This window comes from Orcinus orca, chromosome 12 (assembly GCF_937001465.1).
Source record: "Orcinus orca chromosome 12, mOrcOrc1.1, whole genome shotgun sequence".
Lineage (NCBI taxonomy): Eukaryota > Metazoa > Chordata > Mammalia > Artiodactyla > Delphinidae > Orcinus > Orcinus orca.
In genome coordinates this window covers 3,565,130-3,586,951 of record NC_064570.1, presented here as the reverse complement: position 1 = coordinate 3,586,951, position 21,822 = coordinate 3,565,130, and the positions used below count along the sequence as shown (strand labels likewise).

The 21,822-nt window shown below is 38.8% G+C and overlaps 1 protein-coding gene across 3 annotated transcripts in view; it reads right to left on the bottom strand.

Moving 5' to 3' along the window:
• Nucleotides 1-21,822, bottom strand: part of PDE10A (phosphodiesterase 10A) — a 583,168-nt gene that overhangs the window by 53,707 nt on the left and 507,639 nt on the right. For all 3 annotated transcript variants that reach the window (XM_033404002.2, XM_004278863.3, XM_049695213.1), the window contains 4 exons: nucleotides 17,699-17,841; nucleotides 15,182-15,274; nucleotides 13,655-13,841; nucleotides 2,014-2,156 (listed from right to left, as the gene is read on the bottom strand). In XM_033404002.2, the coding sequence (XP_033259893.1) occupies nucleotides 2,014-2,156; nucleotides 13,655-13,841; nucleotides 15,182-15,274; nucleotides 17,699-17,841 (566 nt within the window). The remainder of the gene's footprint in view (nucleotides 1-2,013; nucleotides 2,157-13,654; nucleotides 13,842-15,181; nucleotides 15,275-17,698; nucleotides 17,842-21,822) is intronic.

Sequence of the window (21,822 nt, the reverse complement as noted above, 5' to 3'; positions counted from 1 at the left end):
TCATCTGAAATCTTCTGAGATGAAAATTAGTCTATTTCCTATTTTAATCCAGAGAAAAGTTTCATAAATATTAACATCCGAAGTTATTACCTATCTTTCATGTGCTAATTTGGTTACAAACATTTAACCCAAATAAGCAGAACGGGAAAGTATTAAAAGAGACCATTTTCCTCTCGTTACAGCACTTCTGACACCAAATGTGTGAGTTTTCCACACCAAGCAATTCTCCGGTTCTCTGCAGACGCCGGCTGACTTCCTGCAACTCAGTTCAATTCTGTCATTACCTGGAGTTAACGCAGACCCCAGAGGTTAGGGGCGCAGGCCCACAGGCTGCCCCCACTTGAAACGTCAATCACAAGCCCAGGCCACCCACACTTCTAATGCATCGGCTGTTCCCACGACCCCTCCTCAGGTCAGATGATGCGCTAGGACAGTTCCAGAACTCAGGGAGACACTGTGTTTACTCTCACCGGTTTACTATGAGGGATACAACGCAGCAAGAGCCAAGCGAAAGAGAGGCACAGGGTAAGGTGGGGGGAGGGTAAGGTAGGGGGAGGGTAAGGTAGGGGGGAGGGCAAGGTAGGGGGGAGGGTAAGGTAGGGGGGAGGGCAAGGTAGGGGGGAGGGTAAGGTAGGGGGGAGGGCAAGGTAGGGGGGAGGATAAGGTAGGGGGAGGGTAAGGTGGGGGAGGGTAAGGTAGGGGGAGGGCTGCAGAGCTCCCATGCCTCTCTGGGGGCACCCCCTTTATAGCACCTGATGCCTTCACCAACCTGGAAACTCGCCGAACCCCTTGGTTAGGGTTTTTTGGAGGTTCCAGTACATGGGTACGGTTGACTAAATCACGGATCCCTGGTGATTAGCTTAATCCCCAGTTCTCCCTGGAAAGGAGTCCAAGGGTAAGGCTGACTTCCAACCCTCTAATCATAGGCTGGTTTCTCTGGCAACTGGCCGTCATCCTCCGAGAGCCACTCAAAAACTCAGGGTGGCTGAAAGAGGTTTCATATGAGTAACAAAAGATGCCTCTCTCACCCAGATCACTCAGGGAATTATAAGAGTAAAAGGAGCTCTGTGCCAGGAACTAGCTACATATATATACATATATATACATATATATATATATACACACGCACACACGCACACACACTATATAATACATATACTGTTAAAAGATAAACTGAGGCATATTAAAAATCTTAAGAGTTTATTTGAGCAAAAACCCATTTGAATAGAGCACCACCAACTTAAAGCGGCTGAGTGCTTTGGTGACAGGAGCCATGGAAACACATCTAAAGAGAAGATGCAAAGAAAAGAAAGTATTTGATTGGCTACAGCTTAAAGCCTAGTTGGCTGTTCAGAACTGGCTATCCTTAGCATTTCCATCTCGTTACCTTGAGGCATTTACAGGTTTAGATTTACAGGTTCGTTTACTAGGCCGCCAGGGCATTAAAGTCACATCAGTCTAACGGCCTCCTTGTTTAATTAATTTAAGAATACTCTGTTTCCAAGTATAAACAAATATCAGCTCTGGATCACTTCTGAAGGTTTTTTATGTAGTTATATAGTAGTGTTGGCTTGTACTTCTAATGGGCAGGTCCTACCACCAGTATCAAATACATTAGCATAGGATTAGAAACAAAGTGTGAAAGTTGAACTATTTATTACTAAATTCTCAGATTTAATTTGTAAATTTAAAATTATATGGAAATGAAAACTTTCAGCTATCTGATATTAAATGTCATTTTGAATATTAAATATTACATAGTGTAAAGTGTGCAAAAGACTAAAGACAAAAGCTAACATTTAGGTTAAATCATTTCAAAATGGTGTTCAGACTTTTTTTTTTTTAAAAGATAAAGAGATCTGGCCTTTCCTTCCTTCCAAGGGGAAAATGGCAACACAAGAAACCACACATGTAATATGATATTTATGATTCTAATTCTAGAACCCATTTCACTTTAAATTCAATCAAATTAAAAATCTGTTCCTGAAGAAACTGACAAGACAAAACTCTCACAGTTCAATTTCTTTGCAAAGACGGGCGGGAAGGTTGAAATGCATGAGGCCTTGCCATTCCTCTGAAGTACAAATGCTATGATAGGACAGCTTCTCCATGGTGACCCGGTAAATGCACTCCGAATGACGAATTCTATGATACATCTGGAAAGCAAATCCAACAGAGAAAAAATAAAGAATGTTTAAAGTAGTTTTGTCATTAAAGTTCAGAATTTGGTATAAAAAAATCAGAACTATAATTGGATTCACTATTACTTTCCATTGACTACTATTGCTATATATATATTTCCATGTACACTGAAGATATCCATGACACATGTGACTTTGAAGATACAAATAGTTTTCAAAAAAATTATATCTCCTTTTTAAAAGACTTATTAAATTCCCTAACAAATGGCTTTTTGCCGGACGTTATCTCTGGGTAGAGAGATTACCTGGTACCTTATTCTCGGACTCCCAGCCTCCAGAATGGAGAGAAGTAAATGTCTGCTGTTTATAAGCCACCTGGTCCATGTATTTTGTTACAGCAGCACAAACGGACTGAGACAGAGACTAAATGAGACAAGAGTTAATATATTTTTTTCTGTGTCTCCTTTTAAAAATATTTAGCTTAATTCTTGGTGATCTCAAGGTCCTCTAGTCCAGGGAGTCTGAAAAATGTTCGATTGTAAAGTTCTTTACTGGTAAGATAAATTTAAAGATGCATGCGTAATAAACGTATACTCCTTCAGCAATTATATGCACATGCACTGTGCTAATATATTGTTTATATTATGAAACAAGCTAAAATAGAAATTTAAAAAGATAAAAATAAAAAGTACATATTTTTAAAATATTTTATTTTATTTACTTAGTAAACAAGACTCTTTTTGTTCATACTAAACAATTATATATTTTGAAATGAAGCACTGTAATTGTATGTTATCAACTGTCAAGTTTTTTCTTTACTACTTTGTGAGATGGTGGCGTCAAGTTTAATACTTAGAAACAGTTGTACTGTTGGAGAAGAATATGCCAAAAAGTATGCGGATCCAGATGGAATAAAGGTAGTATTGACTGTTCTTAAATATCACACTTACAGTTTTGCTCCCTAATGACTAACACTTTTGACTGAAATTCAGACAAATTTCCATTTTCCCTGATGTAAATCAGTTAATCTTGCAAACTAATCAGTTGCGTCTTTATATATTATCAATCAGGTTCAAAACCAATGACACTCAATGAAATCATTCATGGTGAAGATTTTAATAAATTAAAAGCTGTTTCATAAAATAAATTTTTTTTAAAAATTCAACTTTTGAAGACAGAGAGGGAAAAGGAAATAAAAAACAGATGGAACAAACAAAACAAATAACAAGTTGATGGCCTTATACCTAAACATAAAATGCGCCTGGTCTAAATATCCCCATTAAAAAGAAAAGGTTATCTGATTGAACAGAACTGCAAAACCCCAACTCACGCTGTTTACAGGAATCCTACTTTAAATATAAAGACTCAAATAGGGTAAAAGTAAAAGGCTGAAAAAGATATTTAACACCAGTCTAGAGAAAGTGGGAATGGCTGTACTTGTATCAAATAAAGTAGATTTCAGAGAAAGACTATTACCAGGGATAAAGAAGGTCATTTCAAAATGATAAAGGGGTCAGTTCATCAGGAGAACCTCATACTCCTAAGCGTATATGGTCGGTTGGTTGTCAACGAGGGTGCAGAGGCGAGTTAGTGGAGAAAGAAGTCTACACAACAAAGGGATCTGGATCAGTGGGCACCGGTGGGCCAAATAAACAAACAAATGTTGATCCTTCCCTTGTACCATACACAAAAATTTACTCAAAATGTAAAACTATAGAACTTCTAGAAGACACCATAGGAGAAAATCTTTGTGGGCTTAGGTTAGGCAAATATTTCTTTGATACAATGCTGAAAGCATGATCATAAAAAGAACAAATCATAAATTAGACTTCTTCAAAATAAGAAAGAAACTGTTAAGAGAATGACAAGCCAAATGCTGGGAGCAAATAAGCAACGTGATAGATGAGTTGTATCTAGAATATATAAAAGAACTATTAAAGCTCAATAAAAAACAATCACAAACAAAAAATAGGCAAACGATTTGAGAAGACACTTCACCAAAGAAGACATGGAGATGGCAAATGTGGAGAAAGTGGAACACACACAACGATATTGGGAATGTACAACCACTTTGGAAAACGGTTTGGCAGTCTCTTACACATCCCCTCGCCGGATGACCCCACCGTTCTAGGGATTTACTCAAGGGAAATTAAAGCGTACGCCCACGCAAAGACATCTGCAACTTTATTTGTAACAGCCAAAAATGAAATAGCTCAAATGCCCATCAACAGGTGACTACATAAACAGCTCATATCCATTCAATGGAATACTCGGTAATGAAAAAGAATGAACTACGTACACACACAATGTCATGGATGAATCTGTGCTAAGTGAAAGAAGCCAGGTAAAAAGGAACAGATTTTATGATTCCAATTATAAAACACAGTTCTGAAAATGCAAAGTAAGTTATAGAACGTAGGTCAGTGGTTGCTTGAAACTGGGGGATGAAGATGGGGAGGGTCCCATGGGAGGGATCACAAAGGGGCACCAGAAGCTTGAGGGGGTGATGGGTACATCTGCCATCTTGATGTGGTGACGCTTGCACTGGGCTGTGTGCAGATACACCTGTCAAACCGTATGCTCTAAACGCATGCAGTTCACTGTATATTTATAAACCCCAGTAAAGTTTTTGAAAAAAGTTTGCTCCCAGTCTTTGCAAAGGTATGTGATAATTTGTATATGTGACACATAAATTTCAGCAAAAAAGTCACATGATGGTGATGAAAACATCCGTTTTCAAAGTACTCTATGGCATGAGTTTATTTGGAAAAGCAATTATCTTCTTTTTCAGTGTTAATGTTACTTGCGATTTGAAAGTTCCGATTAAATGCTTATTTCTTTGAATATGTCTTCTAAGTAACAAAACATTGCCATTTGTCATCAGAAAAGATCAGCAATTTGGAGTTACCTTTTTGTGAAAGAAATATGTGTAAATAATCAGTGAATTTAATAACTATTCCAAGTACTTTGCCTCATAGCAGCAAATCCTTGGTAGTACAATGGAAATGAATGTACATTGCAAAGCTGTCCTCCTGATATGGTTGAGGAAAAGCCAGGATGGGGCTTCAAAGTGCAGGCTGGACACCACTGTCACCTCTTCCTCCTTGTAGAAGGCCCACTCTGTCACAGGGGACTCCACACCCTGGACAAGACACAACCACCTGACGCATGAACTGGATGAAAGCTACATCCGTGTATGACCAATCAAGAAACTGTAGTTTCTTTAATACCATTTACCTAAAAGAAGTTCTCACATTTCCCTCCTACCCCTCAATGGACTGTCACTTGCCTTCCACTCGAGATGATACTGTAGGTTCTTGTAGGAGGGTGAACAGTCAACAGGAGTTACTCAGTATTTACCGTGATTCGGTATTACCGGTTATTCAGTGTAATTCTATGGGGGGGGTGCTAGTAAAAGTAGCTATTATACGTTAGGCAGCAAAATAATACTGCTGTTACAGTCATGAATACTAGTGGGCACTAACTCTGTGGCAGGCAGCGTTCTAAGTGCTTTGCATGCACTACTTCACGTAACTCTCACAAAAATACTGTCATTTATCATTTTACAAGCTTATGACCTCCAATTAGAATAAGCTATATTTTTATTTATAAACGTATGTTTATAGTTTCAATAAACTTATAATGTTTACAAATATATAAATTATTCAATTTAGATTTATTTATTTATTTTAATTCTATTTTGTAGTCAGTGTAGGGAAGTAACGTGAATTTTAACTTTACGGCAAAAAATAATTCTTTTTGGCAAATTTTATATACTTTGGTCCCCATTTTCTACATGACCTTCGATATGAATAGTAGAAAATAATATAATGTAATATTATTAGTAAATGATTTTACCGTATTCATCCTACTGCAAATTACTTTTCTTTCTTTCTTTTTTTTTTTATTTTTTTGCAGTACGCGGGCCTCTCACTGTTGCGGCCTCTCCCGTTGCGGAGCACAGGCTCCGGCCGCGCAGGCTCAGCGGCCATGGCTCACGGGCCCAGCCACCCCGCGGCATGTGGGATCTTCCCGGACCGGGCCACGAACCCGCGTCCCCTGCATCGGCAGGCGGACTCTCGACCACTGCGCCACCAGGGAAGCCGCCTACTGAAAATTATGAATGAAGTAGAAAACCATGCTGCCTAAGCTGATTTTGCATGAACTGCCTACGACAGCTGAGTAGTTAATCTTGGGCTCCCTGTCCAGCCGGAAGAGACCGCAAGGAGAGGTGGCTGCCGTTTATTCTGATGGTGCTTCAATCTTAGGCTCTAGGATATGGAAAAGTCACAAAAGACAGAAGAAAGAGGACCTGGAAACAGGAGTGTAACCTAGCATATTTCTACCACATGGTAAAAATGCCACCACTTATAATTTTATAAATATTGGCATCCAAGAATACTTACTGATGCTTCAGAATGTTTCTCTTGTGCCTATTTCTACAATCATCATCACTCTGAGTAGACATGGTGGTGTCTGGAGGATGCCCTAATATTATTCACGTCATGACAGGCCTGGAATCACTTAAAGGTAAAGCAACTAAGAACCAGACTCCGGATCAGCTGCCTGGGTTGAATCTCCTCTCCAACTTTCACTAACGGTACACCTTTAAGTAAGTTACCTAATTCTCTGTGCCTCAGTCTCCCAGGTACAGACTGTGGACACTGCAGTACCCAAGCCAGGAAGAATGTGAGGGTTCAGTGCAGTAACACACTTAAGGAACTGAGAACAAACTCGGTCAAGTGCCGTTAAGCTCTCAGTGCTGTTGGCAGCTACCATCTGCTCATCTCTGATGACACCAGCACTGCTGCCACTCCATTTGGCTCCTTGATGTTAGTCTGGTGAAGGATTCTTGAGTGGCAGGGGCATCTGTGCTGTCTTGCAAGTGCCGACTGTGCACATCGCCACGCAAGTCTGCACTCAGTACGTTATGTGGGAGCTTGAGAGAGTCCGTAGTGGGAGCCCGCACTCCACAGAAACTGGGGAACGCTACAAATAAGGCCTCTTCTTGGGTAGAGAGCAGGCTTTACCAGCATACCACTGGGTATGGGCAATCCACAAGATAAAAGTAACTTAACTTCTGCTGTTATAAACTGTGCACTCTTTTCCCCTTTCTACACAATTCACATTTCCAACCTAATTGACATAATATTTGCTAGAGTACAAATTTTCAATATGATGTTTGTCAACAGCATTAAATGATATCGTTAATAAAATTAATTTGGTCCCCTAAATAAACCTAAAATGAAAGGCACACTCCACACGGGCATGAGCAAGAAACCCTGTGCTATGTATTTAGCGGCATAAAACAGTGCTGCAGTGGGTGAGAGAAACACCAGACCCAGCACAGGCTGTGCTTCGTGGTCCGGGACTTGAAGGCCTGTGTGGGACGAGAGACCTCGCTGTGGCTGCTGAGGCCAGTTACTGAACTGAGGACTCTGTGAAGAGAGAAGGTCACGTAAGTCTCCCGCAGGGCAAGTAATTCCGGATCAATTTGAGTAAATAAGTAAAGATCAAGTAAATAAGTAAATGAATGAATGAATGAATGAATCCAAGAAAGAAGAGACCAACACAAGGAAAAATCAACAGATTTACGCCCCCTAAGAACTGAGTTGATAAAAAAAGAATTGAGTGATTAAAAGTATCCTGTTGAAAAAATACACCATTTGATGTGTGACTTCCTTTGCCTGCGTGGTTATTCTAGTTTATGGAAACCACAGCACCAAATGCAAATGATATTTCTTCCTTGACCAAATCCTAGGTAGAAGTGTTTACAATGCTGTCTTTCTTAAAGACAAGTGAAGGAGAGCATAGCCAGGGCTGCAGAGCCAGGCTTACACACCTTCAGAGCCTGGCTCTGTCACACACTTGCTGTGAGACCTTCCACAACTCACTTAAACGCTACGTGTCCATTCTTCCTCCTGTCAAGTGGAGCTAATGATACTCACTCAGGATTGCTGGGGGACTAATGAAGCGAGTTTTTATACGTCAAGTGTCCACAACAGTGCCTGTCCCAGAGTCAGTGTTACATCGATTAAGAGGACTTCTTATATTACAGTCACCTTAACAGTCACCTTCTGGTAGAGAAAAGACACGCAGTACTTGGTGGTTGAATTCAGGAATGAATAAAGTTTGGACCATTTATTAAATCTGTTCCTAGCCAATTGGTTTCATCTTAATAACGATTTTTTCCACCTTCCTTTAATGTTAAATGTCTCTCGATTCAAAATGTACACAGCTAATCTGCTTTTAAAGGACTCCTTTTTTCTAGGCAAAAGATATAACAGGTATTTACTATCCTGTTAGCTTTTTGCATCATATCAAATTATTTCTTTAAAATCACATGTATGAGTAAATTAATTGGCTCTTTTAGTTTTAAAAATCTCTTTCACTCTTTTTAAAGGTTACCATTCCATTGACAGTACTATCAATTATCTGTCAAAAATAAAATGGAGATGTTGCCAGTCAGAGACGTGCCCCTTTAATCCAATAAAAGGGGTGTAACCTAAGAGATCTACAGATGAACTAAAGAAGAATAAAGACATATGCCTCCAGGACAGGCCTTTCACTCAAACAAGACCACTGAGCTGAACAGTAAGAGATGCTCTCACATGATCACATTCAGTATTAGAAGCCTTTTACATGTGGTAAAATGCTCCTGTTAAGGATATAATAATCTGTGCGGGAGCAGAAATATTTTGAATTTCCCAGGACCAACCTGTTTAGTCTGACTCAGTAGCCAGCGATTACAAGACCCTTCACACTGCACAACGCTTCTTCGTATTTGCGATCTAAACAAATATTCATGTACATTCTCTAGAAACGGGTAGAGCATTGAGGGAAAGCAGGGAGCCATGGATACGATTAATTGCTTGGGACAATGCTAATACAAGTTGTTGTTTTTAACGAAGCTTCATAAGATGCTTGGGGAAAAAAATGTTCAAAACTGCGAAGCAGACTTGCTCAAAGAAACATCCTGTAAGCGCCCGAGTGAGGACAGGAATCCAGGTCTTGGCCTTTACCCTAGAGGTCTACGATCTGACATCCTCAGCTGAAGAAAGCGCTGAGAAACTCTTGTAAGGAAACCAACTGCTGGCTTATTGAAACTGACATAAATTGGGAGCTGTTTGCTTTTTCTTTCTTCTTTAGTAGAAGGATGCTTGCTTCAACAAAGCAAGTATTACTTTAAAGAACGTATGTAAATTGGTCTTTTTTCTGAATTGGAACAGAAATAACCCCAGACTGGAAGGCCAGGGAAGGGAAGCGGACAAGAAGAGGTACCCTGAAGCTGCAGCATCAGAGGCTGTTAACTCTTTTTGAGTTGGAGAAACTGTCAAAAACTACAGAATTTTTTTAAGCTTTCATGAGGAGAAGAAATATTGCAGTTAAAAGAAGTGGTAATTAACTCCACAGAGAGCTGAAGCTGCATTACTTGGATTTCAACATGCACCTTCAAGGCAACCAGCCCTGGGTCTGCTCAACCTGGGAGAGTTTTACATCCGGAGCCTGCCAGCGGGCGAAGACTTACTACAACCGTGGCACATACACTACCTGTCATTGTTGGAGAACAGAAATAATTTTGGTGAGTTTCAAAGTGTTTATAAAGATTACAGGGCTTCCCTGGTGGCGCAGTGGTTGAGAGTCCGCCTGCCGATGCAGGGGACACGGGTTCGTGCCCCGGTCCGGGAGGATCCCACATGCCGCGGAGCGGCTGGGCCCGTGAGCCATGGCCGCTGAGCCTGCACGTCCGGAGCCTGCGCTCTGCAACGGGAGAGGCCACAACAGTGAGAGGCCCGGGTATCGCAAAAAAAAAAAAAAAAAAAATTACAAGTCTGTTTCACTACAGACGAACTCCACGAACTTTACCCTAAATAATCAATGTAAAAATAGAACGCCTGTTAACTTATTCATGACTTTCCAGAAGGAGTGTTATTTTTCTTGATTCAGTTTGGTATTCAGCTTGGTATAATCATTTAATCGTGACTGAGTCCAGGTTTCATGATGTAACAATCAGCGTTCAGAAGAGCTTTGAACCCACTGGGCTAGCTCGTCTCACAGCACAGCTGAATCAATTCCATAGTACTGAAACTGACACTTATGTATTCTGGGAAGTGCACAGTAATTCTTCAAGGGATACATGAAGACACGGATAGATTATAAGAGGATCAATTTCCACCGCCTTAACTTTCACACTTACATTTACCTAAAAATGACCTTTTCCCACGTTCCATTTCCAATCACCCCTTTCTCAAATTGCACTAATACAAAAACCTCTTAAAGCAAAGAGATCATTTAAAATTTAAAATACTGGTGTTAATAAGGTCTAAAAGTGGTTTCTAAAGCTTTCATAAGACACTGAAGGTGGACCTAAATAAATTTTCAGCTGATAAATCATTGAAAATAATTTTTGATGATAGAATTGTCAGTACTTTTCGGCCTCTCAGCTCAGGTGGTGTTCAGATTAAGAGTAATTGGCATAATAAAACTCCTCCTGTCCCCATCTACCCAAAACGAACACAATTCTTACGGCTTCCCTAAAAATAAAAGCGACAAGGACAAATAAAACTGATGCTGAGTAGTGAAAGAACGTCAAAGAACAAAGTTCCAAAGATGGAAATGAAACGGCTGCAAGGAATTCCGTGGCGTTTCACGGAGGTATTGATATGCAGACAGGGAGAGAGAGCACAAAGGATATCGAGGCTTATGTGTAAACTCTCTTCTAAAATAGTGAAAAGAGGGGCAAGGACGTTTCAGTGGAGAAACCAGGCAGATGCCTCCGTAACAGAGTAGTAAAGGTCAACACCACCAGCAATGGGCCACGAGCCTTCCCGCAGCGGCTGCCACGAGAACACAGTATCTGCGATAGTCCTGTCAAATGGTAACCTTGATGCAGTCGTGAGGAAATGCCAGACAAAACCGCAAGAAGAAACACTCTGCAAAACACCAGCCCATACACTTCAAAAATGCCCAACTCATGAAAGACAGAGTAAGGTAGGGCTCCAGATTAAAGGAGATTAAAGGGGTCTGCAGATTAGACAACAGTACAGTACCTGTCAGGGGCTGAATTGTGTCCCCCCAAATTCATATGCTGCAACCCTACTCCCCAGTACCTTCGATGTGACTGTGCTTAGAGATGGGGACTTTAAAGCAGTGATTAAGGTAAAATGAGGTCGCTAGGGTGGGCCCTAACCCAACATGACTTGTGTTCTTGTAAGAAGAGGAGAGTGGAACAGAGACTTGCACAGGGAAAAGACCACGTGAAGACACAAGGATGAGGAAGGCGTCCATAAGCCACGGAGAGAGGCCTCCAAAGAAACCGAACCTGCCAGCACCCTCGCCTTTACCTTCCCGTCCCCTGAACTGTGGACAAATAATGTTCTGTCCTTTGAGCCACCCAGTCTGTGGTATTTGTTATGGCGGCCCTAACAAACTAATACAGTACCGAGGTGAATTTCTTTATTTTTAATTATGCAGTAGAAAAAGAAGATGTCCTTGTTTGTAAAAAATACAAACTGAAGCATTTAGGGGTTATGAGACATATTGTCTGAAACATACTCTCAAATGTATCAGAGAAAAAATGATACCTATGAATGAAGGAGAGCGAAGGAGAAAGAAAGAATATCAAAGCAAAAATGCTAATATATTAACATTTAATATATTAACATTTGGGGGAACGTGGGTAAAGGTATAAGGAAATCCTTTGTATTATTTTTGTAACTTTGCTTTCTGTCTGAGATTATTTCAAAATAACAAGTGTAAAAAATTTATGGCAAGCCTAGTTTCGTTCTAATGATAGGTAAAATTTAAGAATGGGTACATTAACTATTTTTGTTCTAAGCCACAGCCATCTCATTAAGAAACAACAGTTTCCAATAATGCGTACTTTTCATTTTTGATAATTATCAAAATTTAATAACATGGTTGCTTTGATCACATATATAGTAATAATGACAATACTATAGGTCAAAATTAATTTGTAATCCTTCTTATACATGTTTGTTTTAGACTATTATCCTATGGTAATTAACAAAATAAAGCATAAAATATATTAGATTAGAATAAACTTTTGTGGCATAATAGAAACACATGTTCAAAGAGAAAGAATGATGCTAAATTTTTCAGTCGTAAGAGCTAGTCATTCTGTTTTTTAAGTGGACTTAAAAAATATAATAAATGTCAAGTTGTTCTAATACATAGAGTCCATCGAATACATTTAAAAGTGATGAAAATCAATATTTAGAATATACTGGAAATTACATTCTCTGAAACTTTTAAACTAAACAGAACAAATGTAGGGAATTCCCTGGCAGTCCAGTGGTTAGGACTCCACGTATTCACTGCCAAGGGCCCGGGTTCAATCTCTGGTCAGGAAACTAACATCCCAAAAGTTGAGTGGTGCAGCAAAAAAAAAAAAAAAAAAAAAAAGTATACTGTCAATATTTTATTTACGAGGAGACACATAGGTACAGAAAATGTTTGAAGTAAGAAGTATCTGACAACTGCACTAGTTTATTTCCGATGGGCCGAGTAACAATAAACATCCCCACGCGAGGGCCCGGGTGATGCAGAGAGGAGACGGGTGCTCTTACTAAACAGCACTAATCGCATTGTAAACAGTTATCTCTAGTCACCAGAGTATTTTTTTTTTTTTGCCATTTTTGTTTCTCTTTTAACTGTTTCCATTAGTTATGTGCTTGTTCCTATGGAATTCCGTCCTATTTCCAAAAAGACAGTTTCTCTAAACTACTAAGGTGATAATTCCCATTGATGTTGATTTGGCTTTATAAAAGGTTACTAAAATTTATGTTGATTCCCATTTATGTTGATTTGGCTTTATAAAAGGTTACTAAAATTTTCCTTAACTTCAAAATTCCAGTGATGTCATTAGAGGATTACTAGAGTTTATAGAATACTAAATGTTTAATTCATTTAAAATATAAAAATTTAAAAGAAAGATGATACGTTCAACTGTTTTAAAGTGAGACTTCATAAAATAAATGGGACCTCATCTTATTATTCAGTAAACAGGGTTGGGCTGTTGTGAGGATTAAATGAGTTCACATCTACAAGGCATCTGACAAATGTGCTGAGTGGCTGCCTCACTTTTCCTCACAAAGGAAACTTTCCGGGCTCGTGTTAAGACATGAGTCATTACTCTCTTTTTGTGTACAAGAGTCTCAAGTGCGGTACAAGTGACAAACGCTAAGGGTTTGGATAACCCTCTCAGGCACATCAGTAGATTATCAGGAAATGTAAACCTTACATTCGAACGTTTTACCCTTAGGTTAACTTCATTTTTCTTTTTAACAAATTCACACGCTGAAATAAGTGTAAAAATTAGGAGATTTTTTTTCTTCCAAGGCATTTTAAGGTATTTCCTAAAACATGCACAACCAGGAATCGCTGTTTGGGGTTTCTAAAAGACGTGGGGGAAAAAAAAACCAACCTTTATTTAAAAGGTTATAACATTTAATATTGAGTAGTAAAAAAGGTGTTTAAAAAGTATTACTTACATTGGCACAGTGTAAGGCTAAAGCACAAAAGACAGCAAACATTTTGAAGTTGTTTTCGTCCGTCTTAGAGAAGGCACTACCGCTGATTTTGTTCACCATCTGCACCACGCCTATCACGCTGCCCCGACTCACGATGGGCATGCACAGGATGTTCCGGGTCGTGTAGCCTGTGTACAGGTCCACCTCTCTGCGCGAGAGCCAAGGAGCAAGACGACAAAAGAAAGAACAGGCAGAAGAAAATAAACCACACGTTCTATCGTAAATCTCAACTCAGTTTTGCTTCTCTTACAACTAACTGTAATGGAACTGTTAGCGTCTACATTCAAAGACAACGTGACATCTGCAAGTGTTTTATTAAAACCTTCTCAAAAATATTCTAATGAACTTGTTCCGTTTTCAAGAGAGTTTTTCAGAACAGTCGTATATATTTTGCAAATATTTTCTCACAATCTGTCGCTTGCCTTTTCAGGTTCTTAATAGTTGATCCATACATTTTTATATAAAGGCTTTATATAAGGATATGTAAATATTTTCAATATTTAAGTACTTTAATAGCAAGTTTGTTCCTTTCAGAAAAAACCTGAGATTTTCAGCATACTCTTCACGTATTGATAAAATCTATTACGGGGATACAGCTGTGTTTATACGCGAGTCATGAATATCTGACATTAATCAATCAGACGCCTGAAAAGCCTCCTGTTGCCTACGGTATTTAATTGTCTCTTGAAGGAAGCCCAGTGTCTGAATGCACAGAGCACTGCTGCCAAGACATGTGAGCCATTACTTTCAGTGGTCAGGGCGTCAACCTTGGGATTTCAATTTTGAGACATTTATTAAAATTGAACTATATAAACTGGTTTCTAGTTCTCCAAAGACACTCAGAACAAAATAAAAAATCTTTATAAGCAATCCTAATATCCACTTCAATAATATCCAACAAAGGCTGCAACTTATTGAGTTCCTACTTTGGGTCATATAAAGTTGCCAGACCTTTTATGAATATTTTAAAAATCTTAATCTTAAAAAAAAAAAACCTACAAAATAGGTATTACTGTGCCCATTTTAAAGATGAGAAAACAACTGAGGCTCCAGATTAAGTAACTTACTCCAGGTCATTCTAGAGCCAATAAAGGACAGAACCGGGATTCAAAACAAGTACTTTTATCACTATGTGTTACAGCCTTTGAAGGTATTGTTTGATAAAGAATATGCTCAGGACAAAATGATGACACTACAATGAAGAAAAGTAACTTTATAAATTTAAACTCTTGCTTTTTAGTTATTTTTATAACATTTCAAACCCCTGAAGCTGGAGATAATTAATGGTTTAGAATCCATCATTTTATATTGATAAATACCCGAAAACACTGACTACTGATAATAAGCTGGTTCAAAGACAGTATTACAGCACCAAGTGGGGAAAAAAAAATTGAGTTGGGACACGAAGAACTAGGGCTCTACCTCAGAGGCTTCGGCCAAGCGGGACCCGAAAGGAGAAACCGACGGAGGACACAAACTCCTTCTTACCTGTTAAAGCGTGGGTCAGCATAGGCATCTGGAATGTTCAAGACTTCCCCTGTTCTTGCTACTTGACCAGCAATTCCTTTCTCAATTGAAAATCTGCACATACAAAAAAGAGGAACATGCTAATTAAAATACAGATGTAAAATGATTTAAGACATTTCAGTACCACCAAATACTGAATAAAACAGATTGTTTTACTTTAAATGCTTGTATTAGTTTTACATTTACACACTCTAAATCATATTATTATAAAATACATAAAGGTAAAGCATAAAAACATTGCAGAGTAACCACTTGAGAACCTTGTTTTAAGATATAATTCACGATGTATTAAATTATACTGAATCACAAGCTGAAATTGAAAAATTAACTGGCATTCTCCTGCACTGACCAATAATAATCTTTTATATTTGCAAAATACCTTATAATTTACAAGATGCTTCAACATAAATTTTCTTAATTAATTCTCACTGTGAACTGAGATCCATATGGGTTCGATAACTTGCCAACACTCTTAAAATATTAGTGACACAATAAAAACAAGAATGCAGGTCAACGCCAGGGTACGTTCCACCACCCATGTAACCAAAACCACAGGTTATCTGTGATCTTTGAGATACAGGACTTAAATTTTAAGGCATTTGCAATACAAGTACTATACCAAAATAACACAATTTGCAACTTGTAGTATTTTTACTCCTCTAATTTGTTAAATTTAAAAACAGCCAGAATACAGGCATTATCTCACTACACTTAAATGTTTTGATATCTAATATCAGCATTTTTATACATAAATATACTCTAAGACAACACTGTAAAGCAATTATACTCCAATAAAGATGTTAAAAAATATTCCTATATTTATAGTTTTCTCATTACGATATTATAATCAAACATGGATTCATTCAAAATTTAGTTAAGATGATTACAATCACAATATCTACATATTTCAATAGCTCAAAAATTACTTCCATAATATTACATTTTCAGCATTATAGAAAATAATCATTATTGAAATAAAGCTCCACCCTAAGGATTTCCCTAAGGAAAATTCAAAGGAGAATTGACACCAAAGAGAACTAACTTTCTTAAAACACCAAAAAGTGAACCCAACCTTGCACAGCATAAAATGCGAGGTTGTTTTCGCCCCGGTTTTCTTATGCTTTGAACAACATGACCACAACAAATTAGAGTGCCTTGAGCAGAGCAGCAGAATCCACTTCATGGTTTATGTTTATTTTCTTGGTCTAGGAGTAGCTCGGTGTGGTTTGCTATCTCGGGTCAGTGGAAGCCATAACTGAGGGGCCAGTCCTCACATAAATGGCTGGCATCGCTTGGTCAGCCGAGAGAGCTACAGCCAACCATATCCCCCTCACTTGTTTTTCCCACACTTGTAAATACAGGCTCCCAAGTTAATGTCTTCAAAATGAGATCGATGCCAGCACTGTTATGGAACACTCAAACCTTCAGCAAGAGAAATGATTTTACCTAAATGACTATATCCAGACTGATCTACTGAGCTCTAAACAAACAAACTAAAACTAAAACACTTCTTAAAAAACCTAAATGGTGCCTGTAAGTCAGAGTTATGTGAGTATGGAATATAGGTTCTATTACCCCAGGACGATAGAATGGGAAGCACCCAGTGGTGGGCAGTAGTGAGGCCCAGTGCAGACCACATTCCATGTTTCCTTGTATGACAGACGGCCCAAGTGAATAGCAATTCTTATTAATAAGGAACAGCATTTTACTAGCAAGTTGTAACTACCAAGGTACTTTAGAGTACTATGCGGAAAAGTAGTTAAATGATATATATCAATATAAAGCAAAAGAAATGCAAATATCTAAAAAAAAATACCATTTCTGAATGTTATGCTTGATTCTTAGCGGTTCTGTGACAGTACCCCTTGTAGGTGCCCAGACTGTCATAGGACTGAGCCACCGCACCTCTACCAGCCAAACTCCATTCTGTTCACCTAACTGACAACAGCTGCCACTTAAAGAACGAAGAAGGCTGCAGTTTCAAGATGCAACAAAAGTGTTCTCTGTGATCGATTAAGCCAACTGTTGGGTATAGAATAATGTGCTGAAGTTACCAAGTATACCAGGTCAATTTCCACTATGGTCTGGACTCTGAGACAGCGCTATGAGCTGGGAAGGGTGGGGTCCGGATTGTTTAAGTACACCTGCTCCTAGACACAGGAAACCTTGCAGACTCCAGGTGGGGTGCACCTTTACCTACCTGGCAGCACTAGTAAGTTTTTCCAACATGATTTCCAAAAGGACCGCCTCCGGAAGACGGCATTTCCAGGAGTGACGCTAAAGCTTCCTAGGCGCGGTTTCGTTGGCACTGCAAGGTCATTCCCAGAAGCACTACCTTCAGGAGGCGGGTCCTGGTGGGAATGATATCACAGTATGACAAGTACTGTCAGCACACCTGTGAATAGGCACAGACAAGTGGGTAACAGAGCACCTGCACAGCCGCCAGCACAGCGACCGACACGCTACTTCCAGCTGTACCTTATTTCTTTGGTCTTCTTGAAGACAGGTTTTCCTTCCTTTTCCTCTCCGATATCAAAAAGGTCCGAATATAACTCCTTGCTCTTATGGTCTACCTGGAAAAGCGCACAACGATCGGCATTCACCAGGTTTTTTGCATATATCTAAAGGGAAACGAGAAAACAAGAGTAAGCCGATGAGAGATTCACAGAGTTTACAGGTAAACTTTATCAGAAATAAATATTAATTTCAGCTAGTCTATACTGTAACTGGGTAGGAAATTAGCATTATAATTAAATAGACATAGGCATATAAATACAAAAAATAATACTCTCTGTCACTGTCAAGGTGCCGACACTGGGAGCCGCTCTCCACCCATGCTGTGGGGGCAGATGTTGGAATGTTACAACACTCCTGGGTGGGCTGGAAAGCAGCTACTGGCCTTTCTCCCTGAGAGCCTGTCTGCCACTCTGGCTACTTTTCCAGAGCTTCTCAGGGCTCCCTGATGCCCTAGTCCGAGCCTCTGTTAGCTCTCAGGCCAGCATCCATTCTGACTGGCTGGCGTTTACAACATACCAGTTGTAAAACGTATGAAATGTGTGTCCAATAAGACACACAGTGTTCATATTTACATCAGCTGCATTTTATTTGCTGCACTAACAATAATGTGTAACAATTAGTAAGTGTTTACTATGTACCAGATAGTTTTTATAGACTCATGTGCATTAATTCACTTCATCCTCACAATAACAATATTAATTCAGGGGAAACTTAACCTCCTTTCTACACATTAGAAAAACTGAGGCACAGAGAGGTCACTTAACTTGTCCGCTATCACGTGGCTAGTAAACGGATCTGGTATTGGAACTCATACTAGCTGTTTCCATGGCCTATGCTCTTATTATCAAACATGACTTACCATTTCTGAATGGAAAATTGTGGATTCATATTGTCATGCATTTGTTCATCAATTCCCTTCAACAAGTATGTCTTTAATGCCTAACATTTCTCCCTGTCTCCAGTGGGCTGGGATTACAGTTATGTCACAAAAAATTGTATTTACCCATATTCAGAATTCTGGCAACGTCAAGATGATAGACGTGAAATTATTGCTCAGAGAAAAAGAATTACTTCTCAGAGAAAAAGAGCCATCACAAAGTCTACGCAAAAGGGACATAGGCCACCTTGTGGTCAGAGGAAAACATATAACCTCATGTAAAAATACCTTATAGATTAAATAAAAAGAAATCAGAGTGGGTTAGGTACCCCGGTTCATTCTCATATTGTATCTTTGTCTTTCCTGCTATTATAAGCTGTACTCGTTCACTCAGCAAACACTGGCTGTGCCTTATACGCCGTGGACCAAATACGGGGCATTATGAGTGTCAGAATTTCCAGGTGACCTGTCTTGGCCACAAGCTGACTGATGAGGACCTCATCAGTGAAAACTGCTTCCTTTCCCCCACGGTATCCCAAACGCCCAGAACCAGGCCTAGAGCAGAGGACGGCTAAAGTCCACAGACCATTTAAATCCACCCCATTGCCTGTGTTTGTAAATAAAGTTTCACTGGGACGGAGCCACGTGCATTCCTTTAGGCATGGTTCACAGTTGCTACAACAGCAGCGTTGAGTAGTTGCAACACAGTACGGCCCACGAAGCATAAAACTTTACTACTGGCCCTTAAAAGAATTTGCCAGCCCTTAGGTTAGAACATATAAGAGCTCTCAATAAATACTTGAGGAGGAGGGACAACGTGACGGTGGGAAGGGAGCTATGGGTGTCACTGCTGGCGATCCCAGAACCATCACCCGTTTATTCTGCACACTCACGCGATCTTGAGTTATTAAGTCATAATAAACTATCTACAGTGACATCTGCATCCTTAGTGGGCATGCTGGCTGCTTGATACTTGGGCACATATTTAGGTCAATAGTTATAAAAATCTGGATGAAATGGACAATTTTCTAGAAAAAGGAAATGAATTTAGAAGGAGTTGAAAAATCTGAATGGAATCAGAATCATAAAGACAATTGAAATACTGTAAAAATAATTTATTCCCATAAAAGGCAGCAGGCCCAAATGATTTCAAATACGAATTACTTAAGAGTCTTCACGAATAAAGTCCCATCTAATTTAAATCGTTGTAAGTTCAGACAGAACAAAACTTCTCCAGTTATTTTTACAACCCCTGCTATGTCACTGATACTAAAAATTGACAAAGATACTATAAAAAAGAAAATCACAGACCAATTTACCTTGCAAACAGAAGGAAAATTATAAATACACATATTAGCAAGTCAAACAGGAATAAATATTTTAAAATTTCCATATTTTAAAATTACACTCTATTCATAACTGTCCAGTATTGTAAAGTCTATTGTTATAGCTCATAAAGCAATAAAACAAAGGAGAAAAATCATATGATTGTCTTTATGGCTGTCAAAAAATATATGTAATGAAATTCAGTAATTATTCATGATAAAGTTTTAGTGAAATGGGAAGAGAAGACAAAATATATATGTACATGTGTATATATCAGTATGTATACACATCCTGATAATATGTGACAATATCAGTCCTCATCGTACAAAATGATAAAATACCAGAATTAACCAATTAAGACATTAAAGTTATGAACAAGACAAAGACATGTTATAAGTATTAACACACAATTAGGTAAAAAACGCATGAGTATACATATTTGAAGAGACAAAAGTTTTACTGTTAGGTGACAATGTTACTGAGTATGTTGAAAAGTCAAGATAATCAACTGAAAACAATTACATGCAATAAGAAAGACTTCTGTTTTAAGATGAGTGACTCTAAGCACGTTTACTTCTTCATTCTCCCCGAATATTAAACTTCCAGTTTGAAATGACACTCACATACTGGAAAAGAGTTAATAAAGAAATCCTAGGCATATTTTGGTAATACTGATGAACTCCAAGCCTCAGAAGGTCATTCTAAAAGCCATCCCCGCTCCTACATACATTCTCTCTCACACACGCACAGACACACACATGCACACACATGCACACATACACACGCACACAGGTTTACTTACAAGCGGAAGATAATTTTTGACAGCAACAGAGGATTTAAAATTCAGTGGAAATATATCTTCAAATTTCTGAGGAAAACTTGTCTTAAACTTAAAATTCTTTACCAAGTCAAACTAGCATTCAGTCATAAGGCAAAATAAAGACATTTCTCAAGCACACAGATGAGCTTGAGCAAAAATAAACAAATAGATAAATTCAAGAAAGCATGGGAAGACTTGGGGTACAAGAAAAGGTGATGAGCAAAGAACCCACTAAAACTATAATGAAGCTGTAAAATTCACTAGGAAATGATATGTAAGGAGTTACAGGTGTAACATAAAAAAGCGAATTAGAAAAAGACTTAAAATATCTGGTTGCGCCCCCCAAATATATAAGATTAAAATGCAAAAAAGGAAGAAGTAAAATTCTGCTGTGTTTTATCATGGACCACACATACGTGAGCTGGACAGACAGAGAAGGACATATTCCTGAAAACATAATTTGAGGCCCCAGGTCCGGCAATTACAGAAGTCTGAAATTTCAAGGTTTTCAGTGATAAGGGCCAAGAAATCCCTCCTTTTATTCTCTCAAACTAATCTGAGTTAGGTAGTTGACGTCTTTTGACTTTTACACCAAAGAGTCCAAATTAACAAACAAGATGAAGGCGAGTCTGATTTGAGAGAGAGAGAGGGAGGGTGGGAGAAAATATTCATTAATTGAATTACAGATGAGGAAGGGAATTTAAGTACAGATCAAAAGAATATTTAAAGTGTCCATAAATTTATGAAAATTAATTGGAAAGTCTCATTCATTAATTTTCAACTAGCCGATGAACCACCTCTCCACGGAGAATGTGAAAACGGTGAAGGCATTTCTATTTCTGGTGGACCGGCTGGTGATGAGCAGCTCTTGGCATTTAGTTCTCAGAGGTTAAAGATGCTGAACACCTGCAATGCTCAGGCCAGTACTGTGTGAGGAGGAGAGGGTCTGCCTAGAATGTCAATATCACCCCCCACTGAGGAACAGTATGCACATTAGGAAAACTATATCCACTCTCACTGGTTCCTTTCAACAGTGTTCTTAGGTCCTAGCGAATACATTAA